A 20,081-nucleotide genomic window follows, 5' to 3' on the forward strand; every position below is an offset into this window, starting at 1 on the left:
ATGTTAATAAAAGGAGTTCATAAATGCTAGTTTTTGTTGAACTGGAAAGATTTGGCCAAGAAAAGAAAGACAAGTTAGACCCAAGCATGAGATGTTAGAAGTGTGAGCAACAGAGGAAAAAAAGGGCTCTAGTCCAACTGTTACATGCTCAGGAGTCTCCTCTATAACAGCGCTGCCCATCAGTCATCCAGCCTCTGTTTAAAGAACTCCATTGATAGATAAGCCAGTGCCTTCAAAGGTAGCCCATTTCCACTTTGACACAGCTCTATTTGTTGGAAAAATTTTCCTTATATCAAGCCTAAGCTATTTCCCTGTAACTTTTACCCATTATTTCTATTTTTTTCCTTTGAAGCTAAGCAGAGCAAGTCTTCCACTTGATAGTCTTTCATATACTTGAAGACAGCCATCCTATTCCACCTAAATATGATTCAGTTCAATAAACATTTATTAAATACCTCCTATTTGCAAGACCCCCTTCTAGATCACTGCCTTCTCTGGTGGTGGCTTGCATAGCTTAATGAAACTATGAGCTGTGCTGTGCAGGATTACCCAAGATGGACAAGTCATCTTGTGTGTCATTGAAGTTTAATGGGTAGGAATGAGTGAATTTGATTCAAGTGGTCATTACATATGCTTCTATGGGCAGGAATCCCTTAGAAGAACTGGAGTAGCCCTCATAGTCAGTAAAAGGGTAAGAAAAAGACTGGGGTATAATCTCAAAAATGACAGAATGATATCTGTTCAATTCCAAGACAAACTATTCAGAATCACAGTAATATAAATCAGTGCGCCACCCACTGATGCCAAAAAGGCCAAAGTTGATCCACTCTAGAAGATGTACATCGTCTTCTAGAACTAACACCCAAAAATGTCACATTCATCATAGGAGATTAGTATGCTAAAGTAAGAAATCAAAAGATAATAGGAATAAGAAGCAAGTTTGGCCTTGGAGTACAAAATGAAGCAGGCCAGAGATTGATAGAGTTTTTTTCAAGATAACCCACTGGTCATAGCAAATACTCATTTTCAGCAACTCAAAAGGTGACTCTACACATGGATATCACCAGATAGTTAATATCAAAATCAGATTGATTATATACTTTGCAACCAAAGATAGAAAGTTCTGTACAGCTATAGAACAAGACCTGGAGCTGAATATGGATCAGATCATGAGCTTGTTATTGCAAAATTTAGATTTAAACTAAAGAAAGTGAGGAAAACCGTCAGACTGCATAAATAACATCCTTTATAGATATGAACAGATTTAAGAGATTAGATCTGGTAGATAGAGGTCCTGAAGAGCTATGGACAGAGGCTTGCAACATTGTGCAGGAGGCAGCAGTAAAAAAACATCCCAAAGAAAAAGAAGAGCAAGAAAGCACAATGACTGATGAGCCTTTACAATAGCTGAGGAAAGAAGGAAAGCAAAAGTAAAAATATACCCAGCTGAATGCAGAAGTTCAGAGAATAACAAGGAGAAATAAGGTTTTCTTTAAAAAAAAACAATGCAAAGAAATAGAAGAAAACAAAATGGAAAAGACAGATTTCTTGAAGAAAATTAGAGGTATCAAGGGAAAGTTTCATACAAAAATGGGCCTGGTAAAAAACAAAAACCTCAGCAATTTAACAGAAATAGAAGAGATTAAGAAGAGGTGGCAAGAATACACAAAAGAACTATACAAGAAAGATCTTCACTGTAACCAGAATGGTGTGGTTACTGATCTAGAGTCAGACATTCTGGAAAATGAAGTCAAGTAGGCCTTAGGAAGCATCTCTAATAGTAAGGGCTGGGGGAGGTGATAGAATTCCAACTGAGCTGTTTAAAATCCTAAAAGATGATTCTGTTGAATTGCTGTACTCGGTGTGTAAGCAAATTTGAAAAACTCAGCAGTGGATTGGAAAAGATTAGTTTTCATCCCAGTCCTAAAGAAGGGCAATGCCAAGGAATGTTCAAAATACCAAACAGTATTACTCATTTCACATGCCAGCAAGATTATGTGTAAGATTCTACGAGCTAGGCTTCAGTAATATGTGAATCAAGAATTACCAGAAGAGCAGATTGGTTTGCAAAGAGACAGAGAAACTGGAGACCAAATTGCCAATATTCACTGGATTGTGGAGAAAGCAAGGGAATACCAGAAAAATGTCTTTCTGCTTCTCTGACTACACTAAAGCCTTTAACTGAGTAAATCACAACAAAACTGTGGCAAGTCATCAGAGAGATGGGAGTTCCAGATCATCTTATTTGTCTCCTGAGAAACCTGTATGCAGGTCAAGAAGCAACAGTTAGGACTGAACGTGGAACAGCTGATTGGTTTAAGATTGGAAAAAATATGACAAGGCAGTATATCATTATTTATTTAACATAGTCCATCATGTGAAATATTAGGCCAGATTTAAAAGCCAAAATTAAGGTTGCTGAGAAAAAATATCAACAATTTCAGGTATGCTAACAATACCACTCTAGTGGCAAAAATTGAAGAGGAATTAAGAAGTCTTTTGATGAGGGTGAAAGAGGAGAATGCAAAAGCTGATTTGAAATTTTAATATAAAAAACCCTAAGATCTATTCTCAGCAATACAATGACCCAAGATAATTCCAAAAGACTCATGATGGAAAATGCTAACCACATCCAGAGAAATAACTATGGAGTCTTAATGCAAATTGAAGTATACTATTTTTACTTTTTTGTTGTTTTTTTCTCTCATGTTTTTTCCCTTTTGTTCTGATTCTGTTTTCACAACATGACTAATATGGAAATATGTTTAACGTGATTGTACACTTATAACTTATATCAGATTGCTTGCTGTTTTGGGGAAGAGGAAAGGAAGGAGAAAAATTTTAGAACTCAAATTCAACAAAAATTAATGTCGAAATCTATCTTTGTATGTAATTGGCGGGAAAAAAAAGTGCTATTAAGAAGAAAAAAAATCAAACTTCTTGGCAATAGCTCCCATCACTTCCTGGCAGATGAATGGAGAAGAAACAGGAACTATCAGAATGTATATTCTTGAGTTGAAAGATCACTGCTGATGACTACTGCAGCTATGAAATTAAAAGACACTTGCTCCTTGGAAGCAATGCTATGACAAATCTCGACAGCATACTAAAAAGCAGAGACATCATTATTTTGTCAACAAAGGTCCCTATTGGGGTGGCTAGGTGGCGCAGCAAATAGAGCACCAGCCCTGGAGTCAGGAGGACCCGAGTTCAAATCCAGCCTCAAACACTTCACACACATACACACAAACCTAGCCATGTGACCTTGGGCAAGTCACTTAACCCCAATTGCTCTACCTTTTCCCCTCCAAAAAGCAAAAAAAAAAAAAGGTGCCTATAAATAAAGCTATGGTTCTAGGAGTAATATATGACTGTGAGAGTTGGACTGCAAGGAAAACAGTGCTGCAGAATTGACACTTTTTAATTCTGGTGCTGGAGAAGACTTTTGAGAGTCCCTTAGACAGGAAAGAAAGAGACCAAATCAGAAAATACTTAAAAGAAATTTATTCATACTGTTCATTGGAAGGACAAATCCTGAAGCTGAAGCTTAAATCCTTTGGCCACATGATGAAAAGATAGGACTCATTGGAAAAGACCCTGTTGTTGGAAAAGATTGGAGACAAAAGGAGAAGGGGATGGCAGAGGATGAGATGAATAGATGATGTCATGGAAGCAATGAATATGAGCTTAGACAGACTTAGAGAGATAGTGGAGAATAGATGAGCCTGGCATGCTATGGTCCATAGGGTCATAAAGAGTAGGACCCAGCAGAACAATAACATATGCCAAGCATTGTGCTGAGCACTGGGAATACAAATAAGAAAAAGAGATAGTTCTTGCCCTGAAGGAGCTTAATCTAATGAGGGAAGACTACACAGAAAAGGAAACCGAAAAGGGAGGAAACCAGGGAGTACCTAGCTCTGGGGTATGTTGTTCCCAAGTAGGAGAGGGGAGCAGAGCAGCTGACAGAAAATGGAATTACCAAGAAGGCTGTAAGCCATTGTAAAAGAAGGCATTGGGAGGAGTAATACTCTTAGTACACTGCCCTCTACTCAGAGAGGAGAGACAACTGAAACTGATTAGAAAGAGTATGGAGTTTAAAAATCTCAGTCAAAATCTTTTCATCTCTAAACTTAACACCCCCAGGTTTCTAGATATAGTCTGAAGAGGGCAGAGGTGCAACATGGCCCTCCTCTTCATTTGAGACATGCCACCTTTCAATGTAGCCTAAGATCTCATTAGTTTTGGTGGCTTCTTTGTTAGACTTTTCACTCATAGTAAGTTTGCAGTTCACTGTAACCTCAGATCTTTTTCAAACAAACTATTATATAGTAATTTAGTTTCATGAATTTGGGTGTGTTTCTTTTTAAATAAACCCGAGTATAGCACTTTGTTTATTTTTAATCAAATTTCATCTTATTTAATTTTGACCCATCATTCTGGCCTATTAAAATCTTCGTGGGTCCTGACTTTGTCATCCAACATGTTAGATGTTTCATGTAGCTCAGAGCGTCTAGCTTCATGTTCAAATTTGATAAGCATTCTTTCATCCTAGTCACTGATTGAAATGTTGAAAAATAATCCTTGGAGCATTCCCTAAAGACCTCCTTTCAAGAATTAGTCCTATTAGGGGTGGCTAGGTGGTGCAGTGAATAGAGTACCGGCCCTGGACTTGACACACACACACACAAAACTAGCTGTGTGACTTTGGGCAAGTCACTTAACCCCAATTGCCCTCCAAAATGCAAAAAAAAGAATTAGTCCTATCATTGAACTCATAACTCATTGAATTTCATAACCATATCATCACTTATCCCATGTTTTTCTATCTTGTCCACAAGAATAATGTGATAGACTTAGATGCTTTGCTGAAATGTAAGTATACTATGTAAATAGAATTCCTCATTCCTGACTAGATCCCTGATCCAGTAACCCTTTCAAAAAAGAAAATTAGTCAAGACTGACCAGTTTTCTATAAAGCCATGCTAGCTTAGTGATCAGTGTTTCCCCTTATAAATGCTTATAAACTATCCTTGTAATACTATATTCTACCACATTACCTTGAGTTTTAATTAAGCTCACTAGCCAATTTGTGTATTTCTATTTTCTTAGAATGTGTTGTGTTCTCTGTTACTTTGTCTGATTTAAATGTCTTTTTTCTCTCTTAAAAAAGTTTTGCATCCAATTTTATATCTGTTCCAGAAAAATAAATTAGAGGTTTTTTTTCTAATAAGTTTTTTGGCAATTATTCAGGAAAATGTTTTCAAATAATGCTCACCACCCCCCCACATTCTTTCCCTCCACTGTAATAGGTCTTTTGTACCTCTTAACGTGATATAATTTACCCTATTCTGCCTCCCTCTTTCCTCTTCTCCCCAATACAATCCTTTTCTCACCCCTTTTTTATATCATCACATCAATGTCAACTTAAATTCATACCATCTGTCTATGTGTATATCTTCTAATTGCCCTAGTAAAGATACAGTTCTCATGAGTTAAAAGTATCATCTTCCCGTTTAGGGATGTAAATAGTTTAATCTTATTGAATACATGGGGTTTTTTTTTCTTTGTTTAACTTTTCTTTGCTTCTCTTCAGTGTTGTATTTGAAGATCAAATTTTCTATTCAGCTCTGGTCTTTTCATCAGCAAAGTTTGAAAGTACCCTATTTCAGTGAATTTCCATCTTTTCCCCCAAAAGATAATGCTCAGTTTTACTGGGTAGTTGATTCTTGGTTGTAATCCAAGCTCCTTTGCCTTCTGGAATATCATATTCCAAGTCCTCCAGGCCTTTATTTTAGAAGCTGCTAAATCCTGTGTAATCCTGACTGTGGCTCCTTGATATTTGAATTGTTTCTTTATGGCTGTTTACAGTATTTTATCCTTGCCTGATGATTCTGGAATTTGGCTACAATATTTCTTGGAGTTTTTATTTTGGGATCTCTTTCAGGAGGTGATCAGTCGGTTCTTTCTGTAATTATTTTGCCCTCTGGTTCTCTCAGGGCAGTTTTTCTTGATAATTTCTTGGAAGATGCTGGCCAGGCTCTTTTTTTTTTTATCATGGCCTTCAGGTAGTCCAATAATTCTTAAATTCTCTCTCCTGGATCTATTTTCCAGGTCAGTTGTTTTTCTAGTGAGGTATTTTACATTTTCTTCTATTTTTTTCATTCTTTTGATTTTGTTTGACTCATTCGTAATGTCTCATAGAGTCAATAGCTTCCACTTGCCCAATTCTGATTTTTAAGGAATTATTTTCTTAAATTAGCTTTTGTACCACCTTTTCCATTTGACCAATTCTATTTCTAGAGAAGTTTTCTTCAGTCAATTTTTTTCCCATTTGGCCAATTCTACTTTTTAAATTGTTTTCTTCAATCGATTTTTGTGCTTCCTTTTCTAAGCTGTAGACTATTTTTTCATTATTCTCTTGCATAATTCATTTCTTTTCCCAGTTTTTTTTCTATTCTCACTTGATTTTTTAAATTCTTTTTGAGATCTTTCAAGAGGACTTTTGGTCATGAGACCAATTCATATTCCACTTTGAGGTTTCATATGCAGGCATTTTGACTTGGTTGTTCAGAGTTTGTATTTTGATCTTCCCTGTCACCATAGTAGCTTTCTATGGTTAGGACTCTTCTGTTTATTACTCATTTTTCAATCTATTTTGTGACTTTTAAAGTTGAACTCTGCTCCTGGGCACAGGGGGCACTGTCCCAAGCTTTTTGCGCCGGGGGTTAAAGGGGTCTGCTCACTGTCTTTGTGTGCTGGGGCCTCAGGTGTTTGCAGCTTGCCCACTGCACTGGAGTGGCCCTACCTAATTGTGCCTGTTGTGCTGGGGTTCTGAAACTCACAATTTGCCTTCTGCAATGGGGCTGAAGGCCTCACAACTGGCCTACGGAGCCAGGACAAGAGGACTCAGTTGTTGATCTGTGCTGTGGCTTGCCCTGACACTTGTCTTCCCTAGGCTGTGCTCCCCTTTTATCCAAGTGAGACAGATCTTTCCTGAAGTCTTTCTAAGTTATCTGAAGCTGGAAAATTGTTTCACTCTTTTTGTGGGTTCTGTCGCTCCAGAAGAATCTGTATAGAGGCTTCATTTAACATTGTTTCTGAGGGAAACTGGGAAAAACTCAGGCAACTTCCTGGCTTCTTTCCACCATCTTGGCTCCATCTCCAGAAAAACATTTTCCAGAACCATTCCACTTTCTGATGAATCTGAAGAAGTTTTTCATAATAGTCTGGTATTGTGTATTTCAAACTGAGGGGTTACTAAAAGTAATCTCAGTGCTCTGGGGGTTTTGGAGTTAAACACGACCTGCTTCTGCTGCTTTGACCCACCTAAGACTCTTCATGCTGAGCAGCAGAGCACTGAGTATTGCATCTAGTTCCACCAGAGCGAAGTAAAAAAAAAACAACTTTCCTCTTCCCACCAAACCTGACTACCTAAGCACAGAAATCACTCAACAGAGGGGGTTGCCAAACCTTATTCCTATAGAGTAGTTTCTTTATAAGAAAGATAGAGATGGGAAATATTCAGGAAGTAGGAAATTATTTGCAAAGTTAAATACTATAATAATATTTAAGATTTCCACACCTTCAAAATTCCAGTTGTGGACCTCAAGTCCCTGCTTCAGCATGTCCCCAAAGAATTAGAGAGACATTGACACCTCAAACAAATGACACTTAGTGCCCAGATGCCCCACTTGCCTTACCCATTACCACTTGTTACCAAATACTACCAGGTCAGCTGTGCAAGAGGCATTAGTGTGCAAAAGCACCTGAATTGGGAGTCAAGATCTGGGTTCTAATCCCGGCCCTACAACCAGTTAGCTCTGTGATCTTGAACAAGTGAATTGTATGCTGAGGGTCTTAATTTTCTCACTTTTAAAATGAGGGACTCAGATTAGGTGTTCCCTCAGATCTTGTTCAACTAAAGAATTCTTTCTTGGATATTAGAGTAGCCTTCTGGTTGGTCTCCCTACTTTAAGTCTCTTTTCTACTCAAATCCATCCTCCTCTCAGCTGCCAAAATCCCGTTTGTTATTTAAAGCTTTTCACAGTCTGACAACCCCTTCCAGCCTTTCCAGATTTCCCCACACTTATTCCCCTTCATGTTCTAATCCAATTACATTGACCTTCTTGCTGTTCCTCACCCACAAGACTGTATCTCCTATCTCTGCCCAGGGCTGGATTATTCTTTTTCCTCATCTGTTTCTCCTGACTAGCTTTCTTTTAGACCCAGTTCAGTTTCTACCTTCTACAAGAGACCTTCTCCTGTCCCACATTCTATTTTCTCTTTATCTTCTTCATTCAGTAACTTTTCCTCTTTTGAGGACTACTCAAATTAAAGTTATGGTACTTATAACATACCAACACCCAGGATATTCTCCCTCTTTTCTCAAAAAAAATCAGTACATGCCTTACTATCTTCTTTTCCACACTTCCTAGCTTAGCACAGTCCCTGGTGTACTTAGTGAGTATATACATAGTAAATGCTTATTGACTGACATGGGGAACTTAATATCCATGTAGATGCTCTGTTAAGCTCCCCAACCTCCTATTTCCTCAAACTTCTTAAGTCCTATTACCTACTCCTTCATTCTACCCCAGCCACATAATAGCTCTGCTTTATCCCTCCTGCATGTGTTCTTGCCTTCATCAGTACTTCATTTCCTCTACCACTTAGCATTTTCTCAAATTATTACCTCTGCTTTGATTTTCTTCCCTTTCCAACTCCAATTTAGTAGGCAGGCATTTCAGCTCTATAACGTTATCTACTTTGTAATCCCTAGCTGCTCTTCTCTTGCCAAACATCAGTTCTTCATTATATCTACCTCTGCTCCTAGTCACCATTTACTAAGTGAGGGGAAAGTCTTTTAACTATGTTGACTGAGTACATTACATATTCATGTTATCCAGTTTCAAATAGGCTTTTACTACATCAAGGCAGTCCTGCTATTTTTCTCTAATTGGTTCCCTATCTCACTACTCACAGAAGCTAGTCTAAATCTTCTTTCCATTCCTTAAGCTCCACATAACTCCTCTTTCCCAGATCTCTCTCACTTAGTTGAGGACCTTGCCTCTTACTTTACCAAAAAAAATCTAGTCTGTTCTTTTTCTCTCAAAACTCATTGGCATCATCTTCCACTCATTGTTACTCTTCCTTTTCTACCAGTCTCTCAAAAAGCAGCCCTTTTCCTTGCCAAGGCCAATCCATCTAGGTGTGTGCTTCATCCCCTATCCTTTCCCATCTGCTCTGGCAGACAGTACCCTAAGTCATTCCCCTCTCTCTCTTGAATTTTAATCTCTCCTTGTCTACTGAGTCCTTCCCTCTTGCTTTGAAATGTGTCCAAGTCTTTCCCATCCTTAAAAAAAACTTTCACTAGACCCTACTGTCTCCTCAAGCTATTATCCTATAGTTCTCCATTTCTCAGCTGGACTCCTTGAAGAAATTGTCTACACTTAGTACCTCTACTTCCTCTCCTCTTATTTCCACATTACCTTCTTGCAGTGTGACTTTCGACCATTACCGAACTGAAACTGCTCTCTTTTCATTGTCTAAACTGATAGTTTTTTCAGGGTCCAAATCCTTGTCCAACTATTTGCAATGTTTGATGCTACTGACCACATCTTTCTCCTGGATACTGTCTCCTCTCTAGGTTTTCATGACACTATGCTCTCCTGTTTTCCCTCCTGCCTGTCTGACCACTCCTTATCATCATTGTTACCTTGGGTATTCCCCAAAGTTCTGTCCTGGGCCATTTTCTTCTCCACCTCTGTACTAACTACTCTTGGTAACTTTTTCAGCTCCCACAGGGTGTAACTACCCTTTCTATACACATGACCATGATCTATATAACCGGCTCCAACTGATGGAGTAGAAGGAACCATTATCCTTTCAGCATCTTAAAGGTTCCTATTCTCAGCATTATAGTGGATTCCTTATTCTCGCTTACCCCTATTCAGTTACTTGACAAATCTTGGCGTTTTTACTTTCACAACATCTCTCTCATTTAACCCTTCACTCTAATCATAGAGCTCCCATTTAAGTTCAGGTCCTCAGTACCTCTTGCCTAGATTATTCCAGCAGCTTCCTAATTGGTCTCCCTGCCTCAAATCTCATCATTTAAACAATGATGGGGAAGAAACTAAATTGTTCAATCTAAATTGTTTTCTATTCTTCATTGACTTTTTTAGTTGATTGTTTTGTTTTCATCCAGTTCCATAATACTAATAAAAGCACAAACATACGAGCTAATTTCAGGGAGTAACAATATCCTGGGACAGGTGCTCTCTTAAACAGCAGAATCAGTCTAGCCCATTGGAATGTAGTGTTTCTCTTCTTCCAAGAGTTTTCCAGCTCATGGTGAAAATGCAAACACTACAAGGAAATTTCTAGAGTTCCCATATTGTTAGTTTCAGATCTTTGCAGCAATAGGGGAAGAAATGGGGACTGAAAAGAAACAGGATCAAAGTAGAGAAAGTGGAAAAACTAGAGAAAAATAATACAAACACATCAGACCTTCCCTGCATCCCCCATTTCTTGTCTTCCACACTTTTTCATCTTGCCTCCCTTTGCTAATATAACACTCTTCTCTCCTAGTTCTCCTGTTTGTCTGACAGCTCTGTATTTGTTCTCCAAAGCTAAATTCACTTGCCTTGGTGAACTCATGCATTCCCAAACTAAACATGCCTTAAAGTGAACAGATCCTCTTTCCCAAAAACCATCCTGCTTCCAAACTTGCCTTTTCTTGAGAGTAACACAGTCCTTGGAGTAGTACAAGTTTGTGATGTCAGAGCTATCTTTACCTCTTCTCTCTCACTCCCAATAGCTAGTCAGTTGATTGGTCTTGTCCATTTTAAAATCAAATCTCTCCCATTCCTCTTTCCCACACACAGCCACTGCCCCAGTGTAAGCCCTCCTCCTCACCTGAACCACTGTAATAGCCTCCTCATTCATCGCCATACTTATAATCTCCCAGTCTCCATTCTAATGTCCACACAGCAACCAAAGTCATCTTCATAAGTCACAGAACTAACCACATCCCTCCCCTTCTCAAAAACCTTTAGGGGAGGGAACCTTGTTGGCTCAGATAATATGCAATCCTCAACCTATCAGCAGGTTAGTTTTATATCCACCTTTCCATCTATATGAAATCCCCTTCACATAATGTTGCAGCTAAACTGCACTACTTCCTTTTTTCCTTCTATACCTCCAGTTTCTCTTCACAAACTCACACAGGTGATTTTTTCATATGTGGAATGGGCGTCTGCCTAATCATAACCTTTCCAAGTCTGTATTTTCCTTAAAAGCTCAGTTCAGGTCTCACCTCTTGGATGAAGCCTGCCTTGATCTCTCCAGTTGTTAGGGTTTTTGGCTTCTTCAAATTACCTTGTATTTCCTTATTTATTTAGTGGTACGTACCTCAATAAAGCAATAAAGTCCTTAACAAAGACTATTTTTTTTGTGTGTTCTCAACATCTAGAGCAGTTACATGTATGTGATAAGTGCTTAATACTTACTGAATTAAATCTCAAGTTTCTCCACACTCTACTACATTCTCCATACTGCTATCAGAATTATTTTCCTAAAGTACTAGTTTGACCATGTTGCCATCAACCCCATATCCCCGCAATAAACTCAAGTGGCCTCCTTTTCTCTCTAGGAGAAAATACACATCTGGCTTTTCCTACCTTGCTAGTTTTCCTACACATTACTCCTCTCCACTCACTCTATAGTCTTGCTATACTGGCTTATCCTTGCTTTCCAGCAGCCATCAAGGCCATCTCCCGTTTCCACACCTTTGCATTGACTTCCCCATTTTTGGAATGCCCTTTTTCCTCCTCACTCCCTTTTCAAATCTCTGGTTCCCTTCAAGTCTCAGCTCAAACACCATTGTCTACATAAAACCTTCATTGATTCCCCAAGCAGCTAGCACTCTCCCTTTCAAAGCTACTTTATACTTAGTTTGTATAGAACAGTAATGACTACTGCTGAGTCCAAAGAGAGTGGTCAGGCTCCTTTTTTCTCCTTTTCTCTGGTTCTTTATATCCCTACAGTGGCATGTAAAAGACCACCTATAGTACCAAGGAAAATTACTTAAAGTTTTATGTCTGGCTTATATCCAGGATCTCTCCAGAAGGGAGAGTAAAAAGGTATTTTGGTGTACAATGTACATCAGATTTTTGTCAGCTCTGTATTTCCTCTGCACACAAAAGTGCTTAACACAGGAGATTTCTCAATTGTACATTGACAAGACTTAAATAAGCAGCAGCAGTAACAACTTAGAACTACATTACACTTTGTTGGGAAGTTAATACTTAAAATATCAACACAGAAGGCACTTTGTTGGTTTGTCAAATCAGCATTTTATGTTTTCCCTTAGCTCTGTGTTTTCCAAACAGTTTCCTCCCCATCCATTTCTTCTGGCTGTCCTGACCAGGGGTTAGGTTCATTCTGTGGCCAGTGAGAGTATTCTCCAAGAAGTACTGCAGTATTTATCTGGGCTCCTTCCAAAGTGCCTGAGGACCCAGCATCTCCTGTCCCTTTCAAGCTAATAAGTCTGCCTCCAGGGCTAGAAATGCCCCCCTCAGGATTGCTACACATTTAGCTGTATTCAGGAAAAAATAAAACAGAAGAGATTGATTGACTGATTTTAATTTAATAGATGGTTTCCTGAGCTGCTGTGGTCAAGAAAAATCATTACCTAGTGGACATTCTCTTTTGATGTAGTTCTCTACACATTTCTAAGCCAGTACTTGAAGTCTTTCTGGCTTGATGTAAGACCTTCTACCAGCATATCCAAGAACCCACAGTTATCAGCAGGCCACAATGAGGCACCAGAGTAGAATTTTGAATTATGTTAAAAATCATTTTTGTTCTCAATATTTCTATTTCTTTGTCCATTTAATCATATGTATATATGCACAAGTATGTCTATGTTTATAGACAGTTCTCACTTTACATAAATAGAGCCAGAGAGCACCAAACCAAGGGGCAAGAATGGGGGGAGGGGGAGAGAGAGAGCTTGAGCACAGTATTGTAAAGTTAGTACAGTTGGGGGTTTTTTTGGAATGTGGATTTCTTTCAGAATTTTTTTATGTAAAGTTGAATTTGCATAATGCAGATAGATTTACTATATACACATATGAAACAAATAGGTTTCCACAGAATGGTTATGTTTCGTTTTTGTTTGAGAATGTATTACTAGGATATTCTAATGGAGTGTTATCTCAGCAGTTTGTGTACTCCTCCTCAAATATAGACAGTGTCTCCAAGGCTTCCTCAAATACCACACCCCAAACCAGCTCAAAGTCTACCTTCTGCAGTAGGCCTTTTCTGCCCCTACGCCACCAGCTAATTTCTTCACTTTCAGATCAGCCTTCTATCTGTCCCTCCCATTAGAGTATAAACTCCTTCAGGGCAAGAATTGCTTTGAGCCTTTTTTTTTTATTTCCAATGCCCTGCACTGTCTTGACACACAGTAAACCCTTAATAATGCACATTGATTGATAGAGTTGTTATACTATCAAAGATACTTTCAAATACATCTTATAAATACTTCACAAGGGCTCCATCCAACATGCTGGGGACCTTCCCAGGGTTTCCCACATTAAATAGGTACCAGCATAAAGATGTAGACTTTCATTTGTTATCATAGCCTTTCTATATGTATTTCTTCTAGACGTGGGTCTTGGAGTTGTTTTTATACTGTTTGGTGTACATCCCTTCATTGGTAATATAAACATTCTCCATGGGTCTCTATTGTCCTTTGGGCAATTTGACACTTTTATTTTGAGAGATTGTGGATCCCATGATTTGCTGCCACTTAGCATCACCAGAACAAGATTGCTTTTATAAAAGTGGGTTCATATTTCAGGGAGCTCCCTGGGGTCATTAAAAGTACAACACAGAAATTGTAAGTTTGTGAAATCCTTTTAGAGATTCCAGGGATTGATCTTTTGTTTAATCCTTTTCTTCCCCATCCAGGACATTTTACAGCAATGATATGGAAGAACACAAAGAAGATGGGGGTTGGAAAGGCCTCTGCAAATGATGGTTCTTCCTATGTGGTTGCCAGATACTTTCCAGCTGGAAATATTGTCAGTCCTGGTTTCTTTGAAGAAAACATCCCTCGTCCTACAAAGAAATGATTTTTAAAATGCAAAACATTAATTGTGGACTGCAGAGTGTAACAGTAAAATGCCTATGAAATCTAAAGCTTGATACCCATGTTTACCTGTCGCTTTGACAGCACACACTCTAATACACATTATGAGTGTGAATTGACTTCTTTAAGAAGACTTAAAATAAGCATTTAATGATCTGGTTCAGCTACTTGGATTATCTCATGTGAACTTTGCATAAAAAAAGAAGTAATCATTTCTTGTAACTTTTTTTGAAAAGCAAATTGATTGTATTCTTTCCTCCTATACCACGTCCAGAACTCTGTTTTCTAAATTTCCATTATTTTGAAAACAACTGAAGTTTTGCATTTATCTTTATGCATTATAGTTTGGTATTATTATGAATATTTAAAATGGAAAAAACCCAGACTCCTTATGATTTATTCATTCTAGCTAAAAATCAACTTTTGGTTTTAAAATTATAGATACATTAGAACATGAATTTATCATCTTTGTAAAAGTTGATATGATCTGTAAGCGAATTGCATTCCAGTGTGACTTTATAACTCCAGTGACTTTAAAGATACAAAATCTATGACAACCTTCACTTCCTCTTATACCTCCTCATTTTTTAAAAAGAAAATTTTTTTCTATTTCAAAACACCATCAAGTTGGTCACAACACAATATGGACACTGGACTGATTGATTCCTATGTTTGTGGCTAAAACTGTCATATTAAATAGCTTATATATTGACTTTAATATTTCCAGGATGCACACCCCCTTCTTTGGCACAGATTACAACCCATCTGTGACATAGTGGACAGTCTCCATGGGTTTCTCTGCCTTCAAAATTTATACTTGATGACTAGCCTTTTACTTATATGCCACTCACATCTAGCTAGACTGGGCTTGGATAGTTGGAATGCCAGCTACGTCTCTTTACTCCAAGCTTTTCTAGTTTGGGCAGCCTTGCCTTCAGGAACCCAAAGTCACCTAAGTGCCCATGTATCAGAGTAAGACTTTAGTGAATGACTAACATGTATACAAATACATGTGTATATGTATACAGGCATGTAGCATCAAACTTTAAACATGGTAAAAGAAGCTCTCTTTTTTGCTGTCCATGATCTCTATATTTCCTTGAGCTTAACAGTGACCTTAGACAAGCCTTCTTAGGACAGCCTTAGATGAGCTCGGTGGAATTTGAAGGATTATAAACTGTCTCCTTGCTCTGGCCTCTGTGGTAAGCGATCTCAAAGCAGGAAATGAGCAAAAGCAGTACTTCTCGCAGCTCTGTAGTGTTACAGATGTGCTGATATTGCCTCCCAGAATTATGTCAAATGCACGCAACTTAAAAGTCATAATAAAAGCCATGTGTCCTTGAAAGATTTTAGCATAAATAACCCTGTGTCCTTTAGTCTGATTCAGTATTTATATTTGTGAAGCATTTGCCTTAAGGTTAAAATACATGTACATTTATTGAGTATCACATATAATTCAAACATTGTAGCTAATTAATTAAAGAGCATTCCCCACAGTGTATACCCTAGAAACTGATGTCTACTATTTCAGTCATCTCTCCTTGGAAAAACCAGCTGTAGAATTTGAGATTGGTGTTTTAAAAATTCCAGCTTAGAGTAAATTTGAATAGAAACCAATTCTATTTTACAGTGTTCCAATGTCTTACGTTATCAAAATTGTTTGTTTTTTTTAACGCTTATTTTTTATTCCTAATGTAATCCAGGGACTTAATGTTATGGAGAACATTAGCAAATAAACCATATTTTTCATATAATACATTATTCTGAAGTGATTTGTACTAGTTTCTTTTTCAAGTACTATTTAATTCAAGTCTCTTAAGTAGTTTATCAAATGTGCCCCAGGCTTAGTATATGCTACATTTAGAGTGTTTAGTTTTTACTATATGAAATTAGATCTCCATTTTATTTACATTATTAGTATTTACATTTAGTACATTTAGAGTACTGTGTGATGAGAAATTATGTTCAGAAGAATTGTTCACTGCAAAGTTCTGAATCATCATTAGAAGATTCTGTTTTAGACAGAGAAAGGTAAATTGTTGCACATTTTGTAAGTTTCTTGTCATGATGGTTTGTTGAAAACCAAGGGATAACCAATACTTACCTAGTACTTCTTTAAATAAGGACAAATTGTCCAGTGTCTAGACAAAGGAAGGGGAACGTGCAGGATAGAGACCATATGTGACCTTCTAGGTCCTAAAGTATGGCCCTTTGACTGAATCCAAACTTCAAAGAACACTCGGATTCAGTCAAAAGACCACACTTGAGCACCTAGAGGGCCACAAGTGATCTCATGTTCCCCACCCCTGGTCCAGATTATTTGTGCAGCACTAGTTGGACCCATTCTAATAGAATGGAAATGTTTTGCTCCTTGACATTGTATTTTCCTAGTTAATAATAACAGGTAACATTTATCTAGAACTTCAAGGTTCTCCTATTTCTACTGATTATGCCTGCCTGGTTACTTGTCTTCCATCCTTCTTGAACTTATCCCTTCCCCACAACTAGACATTCCCCAAATCTATAGCACCACAATAATAGAAAACATTTAAAATTTTACCCTCCCCTTCTCCCCCAAAATAAAACTTTGCAGGTTGTAAAATCTTATGAAGAGGGATGATAGATGATTATGGACAATATTGTCTCAAAATAGAAAGTAGTGGAGGACAAAGCCAATTTAAAGAAACCTTGGAAAGGTATGTAACTGGGGCATTCAGGGATGAAAATGGAAGGAACATTATAAACTGAAGAAAATGGAAGAGATTTGCAAAAGTCATTACAGAAAACTTTTCTCCATCAAGGGCACTGTGAGCCCTAATAGCATTGTCCTGGATATGCTTATAAAGGAGGTAGAAATATCACTATTAATGAACAAGTATTTATTAAAGAGAATATAGATAGGAAACAGTTGTATTGTATCAATTATATATATATATATATTCTATTTTCCAAGTGCAAATCAAGAGATATCACCACTAGGCTCTGTCACATACTATGTTTCATCTCTTGGCGTCAGTTTCCTCATCTGAGATGAGGGTTGAAATAGAGGACCCATAAGGACGCTTCCAGCTCTAAATCTACAGTCCAATGAATCCACAATCATATTGCCCTTTAATGCTTGCAAAGGGCTTTTTCTCACAATCCTGTGAGGTAGACAGTACAAGTATATTTTGTGTTTGGGATATGTGATTTCACCAATGTCTAGGGACATCCCAATGTGGAAACTACCTCCACTGATGCTGTGTCAATCTGTAATTTAGAGTCCTAGAAAGTGACTTCTCATCTTATTTAAATTTTTTTAACATTAAAAAAAGACCATTTCCATACACAAATCAGAACACAAAGAAGATTCTATATGAAACTAGATCTGCATTTCATATTGCTTGCCTTTTTAAAAGCATATAATAAATTTTATGTATTTCTTTATGAACATCCTTCTGTTCTCTTCAGTATATTATTTAAAATGTTACATTGGGTGCCTTTTTGGGGGCATCTCTGTTACTAACTCATCTCCCTGCTACCACCACTAGGGAGGTTAACCAAATTAACTGAAGGTGAAGGAAAAAAACCTTGTAATAAATAAGCATACTTAATGAAAGAAGTCCATGGTGAAAGATGAAATGACTGAGGAAACAGGGTTGAGCTTTCAAGCATTTTGGTTTATTAAACATTGTGTATTCATTGCCTAACAAAGCAGGAGCAGGCCCCTTTCTCAATTTAGGGCTGGACCCCGAATACAGTGGAAGGGGGATTTTTTTTTACATTAAAAACAATAAAGGCAATTAATTAAAGGGAAACAATTAACCAGGATGCAACATTAGTTAACCTAATTTTTTTTTTAAAGCAATCAGGGTTAAGTAACTTGCTCAAGGTTACACAGCCAGTTATTTCTGGGTGTGGTGCTGAATATCTGAGCCCGGATTTGATCCTCAGATCATCCTGACACTGGAGCCGGTGCTCTTACTCACTGTGCCACCTGGCCGCCCCTAAGCAATTGGGGTTAAGTAACTTGCTCAAGGTTACATGGCCAGGTGTTTCTGGGTGGGTGCTAAGTGTCTGAGCCCAGCTTCAATCCCCAGGTCATCCCGACACTGGAGCTGGTGCTCTTACTTGCTATGCTACCTGGCCGCCCCCAGTTAACCTAATTTCTAATTGGTGGAAAGATTAGGTAGGGACTTTCCAAGTTGAGAGGGGAAAAGTAAACAGGTACCATTTCCTGAAATCAGGAAACGAGGTGTCCCTCCCCACCCCAAGTGTCTGTATTCAATCAAAGGAACATTGAAACAATAACTGAATGATCAGTACAGGACATTTTCAGATAAGACCTATAGGTTTCTTAAGATAAATAATTATCAGAAAACTCCTTGCATCAATTTTTTTTTTGAGGAGGGAAGGCAAGGCGATTGGGGTTAAGTGATTTGCCCAAAGTTGCACAGTGTGTCAAGTGTCTGAGGCCAAATTTGAACTCAGATCCTCCCGACTCCAGGGTCAGTCCTCTATTCACTGCACCACCTAGCTGCCATTCCTAGCATCAATCTTAACTTCTGACTGGGTTTCTGGTCAACACACCCTAGGTCCTTAGTTAAGGGTCCCTAAACTGCAGGTAAAGGTGGCCCAGCTTCCCAGTCACACAGGGATAAGTTCAAATGATGCAATAAGGTTTTCTCCGAATTCCCATAATTGAATAAAAATTTTCTCGCAAGACAGAAGTTGAACTAGACCCATAATTGAAAGGATACTGAGGTATTTTCAGATTTGAGTCACAAGATGGAGTCAGTGTGGGTCACTCAGGTCCCACAATTAACCCCTTGCTGTCCTAATCCCCTCGATTCCCTCATCCACAAAGTGGCCATGTCTTTAATTTCATTTCCATCACCTCTCCCTCAGGAGGTAGGCAGCATGCTTCATCGCAGTTTCTCTGGAGATATAGTTGGTCTTTATTTTGATAGTTCTTAGGTCTTTCAAAGTTGTTGTTCTTGTATAAATTGCTTTGTTATCTGCTCACTGTGAACTGCACCAGCTCACACCATCCAGGTTTTTTTATCTCTCTTTTCTTTTTAAAAGCAATTGGGGTTAAGTAACTTGCTCAAGGTTACACGGTCAGTTATTTCTGGGTGGGTGCTAAGTATCTGAGCCCGGATTTGATCCCCAGGTCATCCTGACACGGGCTGGTGCTCTTACTCACTGTGCTACCTGGCCACCCCTATAATAATCTCTTTTGTGATTTACTAAACTATAATGCTATTGCAATGCATTCATATACCATAATTTGCTCAGCCATACCTTGATTGTCTAAGAAGCAACCTAAGGCATTATTCTACTTCTTTTCTCCAACCTTGACCCCTTTAATACCTCCTTCAAGAATAATAAATTTATTTTGCTTATACTTTTCTCCCCTGGTATTAAACTTCCTTTTAGCTTGTCCAATTGCTGCTTGTTTCCTTGCTGAATTTGATATATTCTATCCCAGAATGTTTGTGTGGATATGTGTGCATTCAACCCTCCTCCATATTTAAAGATTTTTCTTCTCATATATGAGAAATTATGAAGATTATCAAGCTCTACCCCCTTCCTCCTTTGATATTTTCCTTTTGCCTTTCCCTCTCTTTACCTTTTTAAAACCCTCAGAACAGAACTATTCCTCCAAAAGACCTCTGCTTTTCTTATTTAACTCCTTTATCACCCTTTAAAGATGAAAGGACACTTTTTTCTTCTTTTAATGCAATGTTGACACATCTTTATACAGTTTTTCAATTGCTTAAATAAAGTTACCTTTCTAGGTTTCTCTAAACTCCTGTGCTGGTAATTCAGAGTTCCTAGTCAGCTCTGGTCTTTTCATCAAAAATACACAAAAGTCTTCTCTTCCAAAGATATCAATCTCAAGACCCTCAAACTCCCACCAGAACCAGAATAAAATGTA

The 20,081-nt window shown here is 38.1% G+C and overlaps 1 protein-coding gene across 1 annotated transcript in view; it reads left to right on the plus strand.

The window, feature by feature from the left end:
• Nucleotides 1-15,915, plus strand: part of GLIPR2 (GLI pathogenesis related 2) — a 49,747-nt gene extending 33,832 nt beyond the window's left edge. Inside the window, exon 5 of the mRNA XM_069085232.1 lies at nucleotides 13,981-15,915. Within this exon, the coding sequence (XP_068941333.1) occupies nucleotides 13,981-14,144 (164 nt within the window). The 3' untranslated portion in view covers nucleotides 14,145-15,915. The remainder of the gene's footprint in view (nucleotides 1-13,980) is intronic.
• The last annotated feature ends 4,166 nt before the right edge of the window (nucleotides 15,916-20,081 follow it).

This window comes from Petaurus breviceps, unplaced genomic scaffold (assembly GCF_028583685.1).
Source record: "Petaurus breviceps papuanus isolate PSGF00001 unplaced genomic scaffold, PetGlider_PUasm1.0 175, whole genome shotgun sequence".
Taxonomy (NCBI): domain Eukaryota; kingdom Metazoa; phylum Chordata; class Mammalia; order Diprotodontia; family Petauridae; genus Petaurus; species Petaurus breviceps.